This window comes from Melanotaenia boesemani, chromosome 8 (assembly GCF_017639745.1).
Source record: "Melanotaenia boesemani isolate fMelBoe1 chromosome 8, fMelBoe1.pri, whole genome shotgun sequence".
Taxonomy (NCBI): domain Eukaryota; kingdom Metazoa; phylum Chordata; class Actinopteri; order Atheriniformes; family Melanotaeniidae; genus Melanotaenia; species Melanotaenia boesemani.
This window is the reverse complement of record NC_055689.1, coordinates 13,822,918-13,835,780: the sequence shown is the minus strand read 5'-3', so window position 1 is coordinate 13,835,780 and position 12,863 is coordinate 13,822,918. Positions and strand designations below refer to the sequence as shown.

The window sequence follows — 12,863 nt, the reverse complement described above, 5'->3', positions numbered from 1 at the left end:
AGGCTTAAATTCGGGTGAGCAAAGAAATTTGAGAGTAGTCTACTCAGGATGCCAGAGGGACTGTCTGAGGAAAAGTCTGAATACTTTCTGCTTTTTAATATTCACTAAGGAAACTCTCAAATCAATAAAAGTTGAAAACGCTTAAACTAAAGTTAACTCTGTTGTGGAGAAAACAATAAGTTTGCATGATCTATGAACACATTGTTGCCCTGGCTGAAATTTGGTTTGGGCTTGCTTTGCTTTAAAGGTTTTGGTTTTTTACTTTTACAGACCTTTAACAGACTTAGCTGACATGTTTTACCATTTAATTGAGCAGTAATTCTCTCTTTTAAACCTCAGGTCATTTTGTGTGTTCCTTGTGAAAATCTGCCTGGAACATCTGCAGGCACTCATTAAATTTTATGGAAGATTTACATATAATAATGTTAATAGTAGAAACTTTTATTGCCATTTTTGTGTTTTGAACTCATTTCAGAATCTATTCATCCCACCTGCTGTTTCCTCAGAGCCTCAGGTATTGGTCCTGGAGGCTGAAGGACTGAAGTTTGAGGAGGAAGAAGACAGTCTGCCAAGAACTTTAAAGAACACTCAGAAAACACTTGAGGAGCTGTTGAGAGAAAGAAAGGATGACACGAGGAATAGATGTGTTAAAAACTAAAGAGATGAGGGACCTAGGCTCTATTCCTCAACCTCCATCTTTTTCCCCTTTTTATTTTCAGTTAAAATGACAAAAACATAAATGAAAAATTACCCAAAAAATTGTAAATAAAAATACCTCACCCACTTTGCCCCATTAATATATAAATATTGTTCTGAAGATGCATTGAAGCATATATTTTAAAACAGATTATGCAGATTTTAAATTGATCTTATATACAGACCTATTTTTATGTCTTTACCTCATTTATTACTGATTATTTTCATTTGAGAATATTTCTAAAGCACTACTTTTCCCAGTGTCAGTATGTGTTTTGTTGTCTTTTTATTTAATTTCAGCTTCATTATATATGTTTCTAGATTTTATTTCTTAGTTATTCTGAATTACCTCACATTGAAGGTCTACATAAACCTACTGTAAGTCTCTCTTTTCTGTGTGCTCTCTTTTCTATCACAACTGGAGATTATTTAGTTAACTTGATTTATATAGCAGCTCCGTTGTTGGAAAAACATTCTGTTTTTGTTTCCAGATTTCTCTTTGAAGGTTCACTCTGAATGAAACATTCAAACTCAAGACTGGAAAGCTGGCCTGGACTGGAAAGTTGGACTGACGATAAAGCTAGAACTTGGGATATGGGTTATTAATCTTTTTCCCAATTCAGTATAAAGAATATTTTTTCATTAAGATGACAAGTAGGGATTTTGATGGCTCTGAAAATACTCTCAAAACAACAATATTTTACATAACCTATTAGATTTCTCATAAATTCTGGAATTTTACTTTAGAATAATTTAAAGTGGGGCTACACTAAGTTATTTAAAGGTATTTCAAATGTGACTTTTTTCATTGAATCCTTAGAGTTAAGTTTGCATAGACCAGAGGTCTGCAACCTTTACAATGCAAAGAGCTATTTTCCGCTCAGCCCAGCTAAATAAAACTCGTTTGGAGCTGCACATGTTACCAGACCTTTTGAAAAAAGACAACCATCATCATCATCATCATCATCATCAACCAATCATTTTTTAAGCTAAATATCAGCTGTAGGAAATTTGTTGTCATTTTTGAAGAGCCACAGTTTTATCTCTATTTTTAGGTTTTAAAATAAAGAAAACAAACAAACAAAAAATAGGGTAGAGAGACTTTCTTTTATAGAATAGAATAGAAATACTTTATTAATCCCTTCAGATTCAGAATATTTTTAGGGGATTTGTGGAAAATAATGTTTTTTAAAAAAAAGACAAAGTTCAGAGTTTCCAACCAAATGATAAGTAAAATAGATTTTAAACATCTTAATGGTACTTTCAGTGTCATTATGTTGTGGAAATTCAATGCAATTATTCTACGAAAAAAAGAAAAACTTCTAAAACCCTGCATTTGTTGTTATGTCTTTATTTAAAACATTAGTTAGTCCTTAAGCATTTTTAGCTTTGTATTAACAGCTACTGTGGGAGGTCCAGAGAGCCACTTGGTCTAGATCAAACACAGTGACATCTTTTTATCAAACAGGTCATCATCCGTGCAGTCAATTTGAAGAAATAAATGTGTTCAGCCTGGGCTTCAGTGCCATGAAATACTTCAAGATATTAAATGTAATATTTTCATTCCTGTTAGATTATTTCAAATAGGTAATTTTTCATCGTGCTCATCAACTGGCTCGTTGTTTTAAAAGTGAGCACGGCTCACATTTTTAACCAATCAGAACCTTCATTCATTGCTCTGTATTGACACAGTTGTTGTGATTGGCTGGCAACTCAGAAGTATTTTATCTTAAGTGTCCGACCTGAGTTTAGCCTGCCCCCTCTCTCTCTTTCAAGCTCGCGCTCCGTCAGTCCCATTTGGACCAGGGCCGGTCCGGCGTTCTTTCTGCGGGCGCTATCGTCCGACACGTCACGAGACCCGGTGTAGAGGTGATTTCGAATAACTTTATCAATTATCATTTGTAATGACCGCTGCCCTTTTTGTCCCACAGGTTAAACCTGAACTGTTTGGGAAAAACTGTTGATACTCATAGTCATGCGTCTGGAAGAAAGAAATTCTTGCTATTGAGGTTTAATCGACTGTTGGATACGTGGGTGCTTATTCATTCATCGCTGCCACTACCTGATAATTATCTGAGACTACTCTATTCACACTCAGTGCTGTTAGTACTGCTGAAAGATGAGGCGTTTACTGTCTCTGCTCATTTTTTACTGTGCCGTTCGCGGACTTAACGCTCAGGTGGTGGATAAAAGCATGGACCATTCCCGGATTAAGATGCTGTTGAACGAAACAGAAAAACTAACCGAACCGAACAAAAATGCGTCTGAATTGGAGGAAAGTAAGCAGGGAGGTGAGCACCACTTTCCCGGGTCAGAGGGGAAGGTTCTGCAGCCCACCACCGAACCTCTGGATGATGAGATGGACAATCAGGAGAACATAATAAGCCAGGTTAGTAGCTTTCATAGCCTGCAGTTTATTTCTTTTAATGGTAAACTTTGCTAACAGACATAGTTGTAGGACAAATGGACAGGGGCGGGTCTAGAACATTTTTGATAGGGGGGTCAAGCAGAAGCACAGACAGGCAATGGTTTTCCTTTTTTTTTTTAAAGAAATGTTTAGGATGATCCTGTTTGCTGCACAGTTATACCTAATTGATGAGCAGAGAAACTTAGTCTTAGAGTGTTTCTTTAGCATTATTGGCTAATTATCGTTAAACAGTCATCACATCTGCTGGTTTTATGATTTTTTACATCCTTTTACTCATCCAAAACCTTAACTGGCATTTTACATAGTAAAATAACCAATTTTAATGATATTTCCTCACAAGCTTCTCATAGCTGACATGTTATTAATGTTATTATTTATGGACCTTGTTATTTTTAAGAAAAGACATGATAGTTATGGGAGGTTTTTAAATAGCCAGAACTGCAGTCAATGATGTGTTTAACTTTCCTCTCTCCAGGATACATCTTTCAGCTCCATTTGTAAACCATCCTGTGACCAAACAATGTCTCTGTGGTTTATATATTTAAACTCGTCAAAATGTCCACCTATACTTCATCAAACTAAAACCACACGAGAATACAGTTGTTTTTTCTAATTTCCCATACTCAGTGAGATTTTGAGATTTGGTCACACCAGTTCTTTATTGCAAAAAGAGGGCTTGATTTTTCCTTTAAACACAACCCAAACCCTGAGATTGTCAGTTAAGCTTAGATGATGGGAAACATAAAACCCAGAGCGGCGTGTGTGTATATGTGTGTCCGCACTACAGTAACCATTTGCATCCCTCTTGGTTATATAATATCCTTCAAACTGTAAGTGCTCCAAACCAAAATGTGCCTGTTTGTAAGCTTCTGCTTTTGTCTTCCTCAGGGAAGTTCACCACTGCTGCAGCTGCACATCCTCACCCATGCTGCAACTCATTTTTTAAGTTTAGATGTTGTGTCTCTGCTTCTTATATCTGGCATTAACAAATTAATATATAAAATAAAAATCCAAATGAATTATAAAATTTGAGCTTTGTGAGAAAAAAATGCTTGGTCCTTCTCTTTCAGCTGCTGGGTGATTATGACAAAGTGAAAACCGTGTCATCGGGATCCGACTGTGTGTGCCGCTGTGTCGTCCGACCAATCAAACGATCTGATTGCAGTCGTTTCCATGACAGCGACCCAGCATCACCATCTCAGGATTTTTACACTGTAGAGACAATTACCAAGGGAACAGACTGCAAGCAGTGTGTGTGCATGGCTCCACCTTCAGCCGTCAACCCCTGCGAGGGAGAGTACAGGTTTAAAAAACTACAAGAAGCCAGCAGAAACGACATCAAGGTAGAAACACACACACACAATGTGTGTGTGGCTTTTTTTTTGTTTGTTTGTTTGTGTTCCTGCCATTCATCTCTGTGGTTTGTCTGTCTAGCTGGCAACTATCATTGACTTGCTGGAAGGCTCTCTGTATGGGTTGGACTTGTTAAAGTTGAACTCTGTCACCACCAAACTTCTGACCCGGGTGGACAACATGGAGAAGGTGGGCGCCCTCAAAGTATATATTGTCTTGCTTGAAATTGAAACTAAAAAATCTATTGTCTGTTACTAAAGAATGGTCTAAGCTGAAAAACGGCATCTTTAATCACACAAAAGTAGCCGTTAATGTTTTTCAATCATCAAAATGAGAAGAATAACATTGAGTGGCCTTGTGTAGAGTATTTGCGTTCAACAGGGTTGTTTTTACTTGTTGTTGAGAAACAGTCTGTAGTTATTGAGTTGTTCATATTAAATATGCTACAACTAAACAAGAAAGACAAAGTTAACATTGGAAGAATTGGTTGTATTACAGCCTGCAGCATACAGCAAAATTACTCCTGATGTTGTAATTTTTTGTACTTAATATAATAGATAGTTATAGAATAGCTACCCAGTAGTTAGAGACTAGCAGTGCTAAGTTCTGTTCCCTGAATGAATTTTTGTCCTATCCTTTAATACAGAGGTCCCCAACCCTGGTCCTCAAGGCCCACTATCCTGCAGGTCTTAGATGTCTCCCTGCTGCAACACACCTGATTCAAATGAATGGCTCAGTTGCAGACTTGTGCAGAGCCTGTCAGAGAGCCGTTTAATTTGAATCAGGTGTGTTGCAGCAGGGAGACATCTAAGACCTGCAGGATAGTGGGCCTTGAGGACCAGGGTTGGGGACCTCTGCTTTAATAGATCCACACACTGCTCCACAGTACCAACAAATGTATTGATATCATGACTGAGAACACAGTCATGGTTACAGAGGTGGGCTTAAATGGGTGGGTTAAATGCAGAGAAAGAATTTCCAAGCTGGAATTAATAAAGTTAGTAAAATAAATAAATGTTGCAGACTGGGATCCAAATTATAGGATTCTAATCAATAAGTAAATAATGTAAAAAGAAACATTCTTCCATCATCACACATCATTTTACTGGAGGAACATGCAAACCTCATACTGAAAATGACAACTTTTGAGTTGTCTATCTATCTATCTATCTATCTATCTATCTATCTATCTATCTATCTATCTATCTATCTATCTATCTATCCATCTATCTATCTATCTATCTATCTATCTATCTATCTATCTATCTATCTATCTATCTATCTATCTATCTATCTATCTATCTATCTATCTAGGAAGGCTTTTGCGATCTGAAAATGCAGAGATGTCAGATCAGGATTGTATGTTTACTTATTAATTGCAAAATTGCAGAATAATTTCCTTTTTAAACATTTACAGTTTAAATTAGCAGCTTTCAACGTTCATCTGCTGAAGTGTGAAAAATTATCCTAAATCATCCTAATTATGAGTTCATCACATGAATAAATGAACAAGGGTCGTGACATCACTTTGAGCCTGGAAACCACTCATGCTTCATTATGCAACATTAAAAAAAAACGTGGAAGAAAAGCAGTAATTCCTCCCGGCTCCAGCTTTGCAAATTCAGACATCGACTCTTGTTTAAAAAATTTTGCACTATTACCCAGCCGGCGGGGCGTTAGTGCATGATCATTTTCTTACTTGTCACATTTAGTGAATTCTTAATTCTAGTGAGTTCCAGTTTCTGAGTTTACTCCTGTGAACTTTGCTTTGAAACAAACTCTGCAATGTTTACTGTTCATGTAAACTCGTTTGTGCGCTCCAGGCTTTCGCTCGAAATTTTACTGAAAGAATGAGAGAGAAAGAACGTGTGAAGGAAAGAACTAGAGAAAAGGATAAAGACAAGAAGGCTCAGCAGAAGACAAAGAAAAAGAATGATTTGGAACATTCAGGACCTAAAAGTGGAGCAGCTGCATACGCTAACAAGCAGGTACCATTCATTGTATTTTTACAACGTATATCATAGCTGGAAAGTCTGTATTATCTGTAAACAAAGCCAATTTTTCTTTTGCAGAAGAATTATGAAAGTCAGTTAAAGAAAAACCAGCAGCAAGATGGTCTGGAGCAACAGTCGCCAGCCAGGAATGAGACAGAAACTCAAAAGACAGATAAAGAGAAAAGCAGTGTGGTCATCAGAGGAGTGACCTTCTACAAAGCAGAGGAAGAGAGCCTTAAGGAAGATGAGGAGCAGAAGAGAGGAAGAGGAAAGAATGGTGAGTCTAAAGTTGTTTTTTAAGTTAGAAAAGTAACAACTTTTATAACAACATAACAACGCATGTCTGAACTGAAAACAATCCCCTCTCTTCTCTTATCTTTGTCATCTTATATCTACTTTAACCACAAATGCTGCAGAGGACTTATTGATCTCTGGCAAGGCACCGTTTATCAGGACATTCCTCAACAGTCCAAAAACTCCAAACATTTCCTCACCCACTCAACCAAAAGCCTCCTCAACAACCAGCAAAACAAAGTCAACTCCATCTATCATCAAACCAACTGTTGCATTTACTCCTACAACTCCAAAACAAACAACCATGATGATAACTACTGTACAACAAACTACAACTACCAGAAGCACTATTAAGCCCACCACACCTGTCGTCCTGCATACCACCACGCCTTCTGATACCAATTTCAGTCCACCGATTGATGCACTTCCCACCGCACCGTCTCAGCCCAGACCCAGAAGTCGACTCAGCTGGACAGAAAGCCCTGCTGACCAACAGAAGACCACCAAAAGGCCTGGTAAAGTTACAGTGACGAGCCAAAACATCATGACCACCTACTGATGAAGCAAAGACCATGTCATGTTCTGGGATATATGATAGGCTTGTTGCAGCGTTGTATGTGTTTGAGGCAGAGTACTGAGCAGAGGTGAAGGCCCGATTTTGCTATAGCTCAGACAATAGTGGAGAATCTAAATAAAAAAAATGAACATGTTAAATCGAAAAACACAATAGTAAACATATAATAATGGATCAGGTAGCAAATGCACGTTCCCTGTATCACCCTCTGTGTCTTTTCTTGCAGCAGTGTGTAAGGACACAGTAGCTAGCATCTCCGAACCGGTCCAGCAGAACTCATACGGTCTCAGCGACGGAGCGTGGATGAGAGATGCTCGTGGCCATGGCAACGTCATTTACCTAACCAATGGTCACTATGGAAACAGTCTGTTGGAGTTTCGAGACATGGACACCTTCAAGTCAGGTATAGGAATTTTGTGTGTGAAGACAATGAGTTCAAGTTCTGTTTTCCTCAGAGCTAAACCATCAAGTTATATCTAGTTTAAAGTCTTTCTTACAATTGGCAACTAAATTAGAGGCAGCACCTAAGTCTTTACGTAGATGTTCTACAAAAACATCAGAATCTGATAAACCATGACGATATGAGACTTGTGCTTGACGAACCCAGTTCTGATTCAGACAAAGTCAAGAAAGGCTGCGTTTAGTACGATGAAAGAATATGTTAAATATACACATGCTTTTTACTTATCAAGAAAGCCCTGGTTAAAAAGGATAAGCAGCTTTCCAAGTCACTAAAAGATGAAACAGAAAAAAAGCATAATCTACCCAATCCACATACTGTAGCTGGAGGAACATTTGTAAATCTCATTATGGCAGCTGTTTTAACATTTTTAAGGTTGCCAGTTGTAGTTAATAAACAACACATTCAAGTTTTCTTTATCTTTTTTTCTGCAACACACCAGACTCAAATAAATGGGCCCTTAAGAGGCTTTTGCAGAACTTGACAACAAGCTGTTGGAAACCATTTAATTTAAATCAGGTATGTAGCAGCAGGGAAACATCTTAAATTTGCTGGAAAGTGGCCCTCAAGGTCCGGATTTGGTGATCCCTGATCTACATCCTTGGACCAGTTTGGATTCCCAGCTAGGGACACTTTGCTGCATATCATCCTCTTAATAGGAAACTAAAAAAAAAAAAACAAACTTGGAAACTTTTCATCTTAGATCTCAGGTCCTAGTTCTCGGATCTCTAAACAAAGATGCAAAAATTCATCACAGCAGATTTAAAGTGACTTATAAATTTTTCTGCGCAACCTGGAATTTAAATATTTCTGCGGCAGCAACAACATATCATGAATAGCTAAACAGAAAATTAAATATGACTATTTTCCAGGTCAGACATATTCTTCTTTGCCTTCAGATTCTTTTCCCCGCTTTTGTTAGCTGAATTACACTCTAATTTTAAGTAGGGAACATAAAAAAATCGTACAAAAACAATCTTCTATCAGCATTGTTATTATTTTAGTTGCTCAGATCAAATCATGATACAATCAAATGTATATTGTCAACAATATTAATATTTAACTCTTTTAATATCATGATTATCATTAGCCAAGAGGCTGTTTATTAGATCTGTTATATGTAAGCAGCAATTTGCGACATGAAATAATTTCATCTCTCTAAGTTTAAACATGCTTAAAATAAATAAATAAAAATATAACTGTGACAAGTGAGAATCCTGTAGTATGTATATATGTTCATATTTGATTAGCAAGATAAATTCATCTGTAAAATCATGATTTCATTTTTTGCCATCTTCATACAGTGGGTGTTAATGTTTTCATAAAGACATCAAAAGCCAACATTTAACTTATACTGTTAATTTTTCAGTTTTAATCATGGCACCAGAGTTTTTGAGAAGTCCCCAAAGAAGAAAGCATGTTAAGAGTGTCTGAAATATGTGCTGTAGCTAATGTAGTTAATAAATAGATCTATAGATCATGGGTTTTCATAGTGTGAGACATTAAACGTCCTTTCTGATAAAGGTTGGAAAAAGCTACCACATTCCACCTTTTCATTTTTGCTTAATTCCTGGATGTGAATAAGAAAATGACTGGGTTGTTAAGTCCAAGTAAACTAAAATAATTTGTTTGACATAACTCATATACTAAAAACATACATGGTCTGCCTTAAGGTATCTATTAATGTCTGATTTTGTTAAAAAAAAAGGCTGTTCTACCTGAAATTGTTTGAACTCTTCAACCTTTTCACCCTTCATTTACTAAGCCTCCCCTAAAACTGTTTGGAGACCTGCCTCACACTTTGTAAACCCATTCCATAGTTAATGGATGAGGGGATCATAACTTACTCTCTAGGTCCTGAGCGTTGTGTGTGTGTGTGTGTTCCTACTGCTCAGGTCAGGCGAGTAATTCATACAAGCTGCCCTACAGTTTCACTGGAACAGGCCACGTTGTGTATAATGGAGCTTTTTACTACAACCGTGCGTTCAGCAGGGACGTCATCCGATACGACCTGAGGCACAGATATGTGTCCGCCTGGACCTCTCTACATGATGCTTTACTGGAGGAGCAAGTTCACAGGACGCAGACTGAAGTAAGAGGCATTGTGAACGCTTGTACAGGAAACACTGCATGATGCTTTACATACACTAAGTATGTACTCTTGGGACTTAAAAGTCAGCGATGGACAAAAACAACACTAAATCACAAGAGGTCAAAAGGGCTGATAGTAAGAGGTAGAAACAGCTGCCAAAAGATGTTGGAAAAAAATCCTAAGAACATAATTCAGCTTTCATGGAAGTTCCCTTTTTAGTTTTTGTTTCTCGTAATGAGATGAGAGGATCAGGGACATTATAGTTTTTTCTGATAGCGAATGCACTAATAAAAAAACATGTCCTCTGTATGTGAGAAGTGTAAATGAACTATAACAATTCAAATCAGCCTGACTCTTTAATATCAACAAAATTTAAATATGTACATAAATTATAATGTAAATTTGTCAGTTTTGTGTTTTTTAAGCTTTGGTTTTATTTATTTCATGTCTGGCCAGTGGTTCACTGTGAGTTGTGGGATGAGTTGAGTTGGATTTTGAACTTTACCTCCCAGTTCTCCCTCTTTGTGCTGAACCAGACCATCAACATCAAAAAATTTTCTTCTTCCCAATTGAAGTGGAAAAACAGGTTTTGGCTTGTGGAGGTTGCAAACAACACCAACATATTGTATTTTTGTTTATGACTTGGTGTTCGAAAATTGGACCAACCACCAGAAATGGAAATCATAAACCAAGTTGTTTCCGTGTCCACTTGATGCTTGTAAGCTCTGTTTTTATAAATTACTACATTCCCGTCAAATTCTCCTCTTATGTTCACCAGTAGCTGCTAACGATGTGTGAGTTGTTTGGTGCTCAGTAAGTATAACAAGCTAGGTTGTCTAAGCTTAATGATGGGAACAGCCTCTTACTGGGGAGGAAAACTGTGCAAAGCAACTTGGAAAAATGCTGAAATCACTCATAAAGCTGAAAGAGCTGCACGTTAACAGAAGAATGATCTGTTAATTTGTTACCATTTGTCGCCATTACTTCTATAAACAACTAGTTATGTTTTTAATCTTTATACTTTAAGTACTGAAAGCATCCGCACATCACATAACACTTACCTGAAGGTAATGAATGAATTAAAACTTTAGGTATAATGAGATTTAAAACGTCCAGTTTTCGGTCTTTTGTAATCTCCACTATGTTTAATTTTGCAGGTGGAGTTTGCTGTGGATGAGTCTGGACTGTGGCTCCTTTATCCCGCTCTGGACACTGAGGGATTTCACCAGGAAGTAATCCTGCTCATCCACCTCCATCCCAGAGACCTTCAGCCAATAAGAACCTTTCGTACAGGTCTCCGGCTTGGTCGCTACGGCAATACTTTCCTGGTGTGTGGCGTGCTTTACGCAGTAGATAGTATGGAGCGTCATTATGCCAACGTGACGTATGCCTTCGACACGCATACTCTCACTCACACCGTGCCAAAACTGGCATTCACAAATATGCACACGCACACCTCCCAGGTAGCTTACTGCCCACTGGATAAGAAGCTGTACGCATGGGATGGCGGAAATCAGATGTTGTATGATGTCATCTTTGCTTATTAGCATAATGAAGGACAGATAAAGGACAGTTGTGATTTGGTGGATGTTCAGCAGTTAATTATATTCAGAAGTTCAAAACAAAGCTATCAGAAGAAAAAAAACAAGATAACACCAGATATTTAATCACTGTTACATTTCTAAATGACTGTGGATCAGTCATATAGCTACACCACTGCCACACACACACACACACACACACCAGAGCATCAAAAAAAAAAAAAAGAGAGAGAGAAAACGAGCAGATGGAACATTTTCAGTCATCAGTCTGAAACCAGGTATCTTTGTCTGTCATAAAGTCCCACCAAAACTGGTTCTAGAAAAAAGAAGACAAAATATCTCTTTTCCTCCAGATCGTCCAGATATCGGTTTTTACAGAGATGATCACTATGGGGGAAATTTTTTATCATGAAACAAAAAACATGTAAAGGCTTAAAATAGGTGCCATGCCTGCAACAGAAGTCCTGTAATGATCAGGAAGTGGGATTCAGCCCAGATAAAAAAAAAAAAATCTAAGTTGTCTCACTCTGTGATACTAAAATATTCTACTCTGGAGAGTTTTTTAAACCCAGAGTCAGTAACCATCAAAGATCCGAATTACTGTCTAAACATCAGGTCTCAAGACAGCAAGGTGTCTTAAACTAGGCGCATAAAAAAAGATTATAACAGCACAAGAACTTTTATTGTCAATAAGAGGCTCAGCATTATGAGATCCAGTGTTTTGAAGCTAAAAGTCAAGACATCTCAGCCTCTGCTGCATCAGATCGAACAAATCAAAGAAATACAGCCAGAGTTTAATTACATAATCTCAACACCGGATCAAATGCGTATGTATAAGCCCATTCCACTGAAAACCAGCAGCTTTTTTTAACGCCTCGAGTCAGCCAGCTATTTTAATAGTAAGAAATGTAAAAGGTAAAACTAGAGGCTTGTGTAAGTCTAATATGTTGAATTCCAGACTGTAAGAAATTGTCTTTTAAATCCAACCTCATTGTTAAACCTGTATTCTGATTATGTGATGTTGTAATGCAGCATTGGCCTGTTTTTATATGGGCGAAGTTTGTACTGTATTTTTTTAGGCTTAAAATGTTAGGTCTGTTCATTTATAACAGTTTTCTAACCAATGCACGCTACATACAGTTTAGTAAGAGAAATCCCAAGACAAGGTTGATTATGACTGCTTTACTGCAAGGTTTATTTTTTGTTGTAATTTATAATAAAATGTTTCAAAAGATGAAAGAGACCAATCATTTTCCAGTGATTCCTGCTTTCTTTTGATCTCTTTCTTCTTCCTCTGTCTGTCCAGCCTGTTGTGGACATTATTTGTGGGGTCTGATTTAGTTTTCCTGGAAGCAGCAGAGCCACTGGAAGGATCCCAGGGTGGAAAATAAGCCCCGGGCCAGATGCTGGTGAACCTCCAACTGGGAGTGT

At 37.5% G+C, this 12,863-nt stretch overlaps 1 protein-coding gene across 1 annotated transcript; it reads left to right on the top strand.

The window, feature by feature from the left end:
• Positions 1–2,504: 2,504 nt before the first annotated feature.
• Positions 2,505–12,021, top strand: olfml2bb (olfactomedin-like 2Bb). Its single transcript, XM_041993759.1, has 9 exons — positions 2,505–3,085; positions 4,195–4,467; positions 4,559–4,666; positions 6,301–6,465; positions 6,550–6,748; positions 6,888–7,280; positions 7,566–7,742; positions 9,695–9,891; positions 11,049–12,021. Exons 1-9 carry the CDS (start codon positions 2,816–2,818, stop codon positions 11,436–11,438), a joined length of 2,172 nt encoding a protein of 723 aa, XP_041849693.1. The 5' UTR covers positions 2,505–2,815; the 3' UTR covers positions 11,439–12,021.
• Positions 12,022–12,863: the final 842 nt, after the last annotated feature.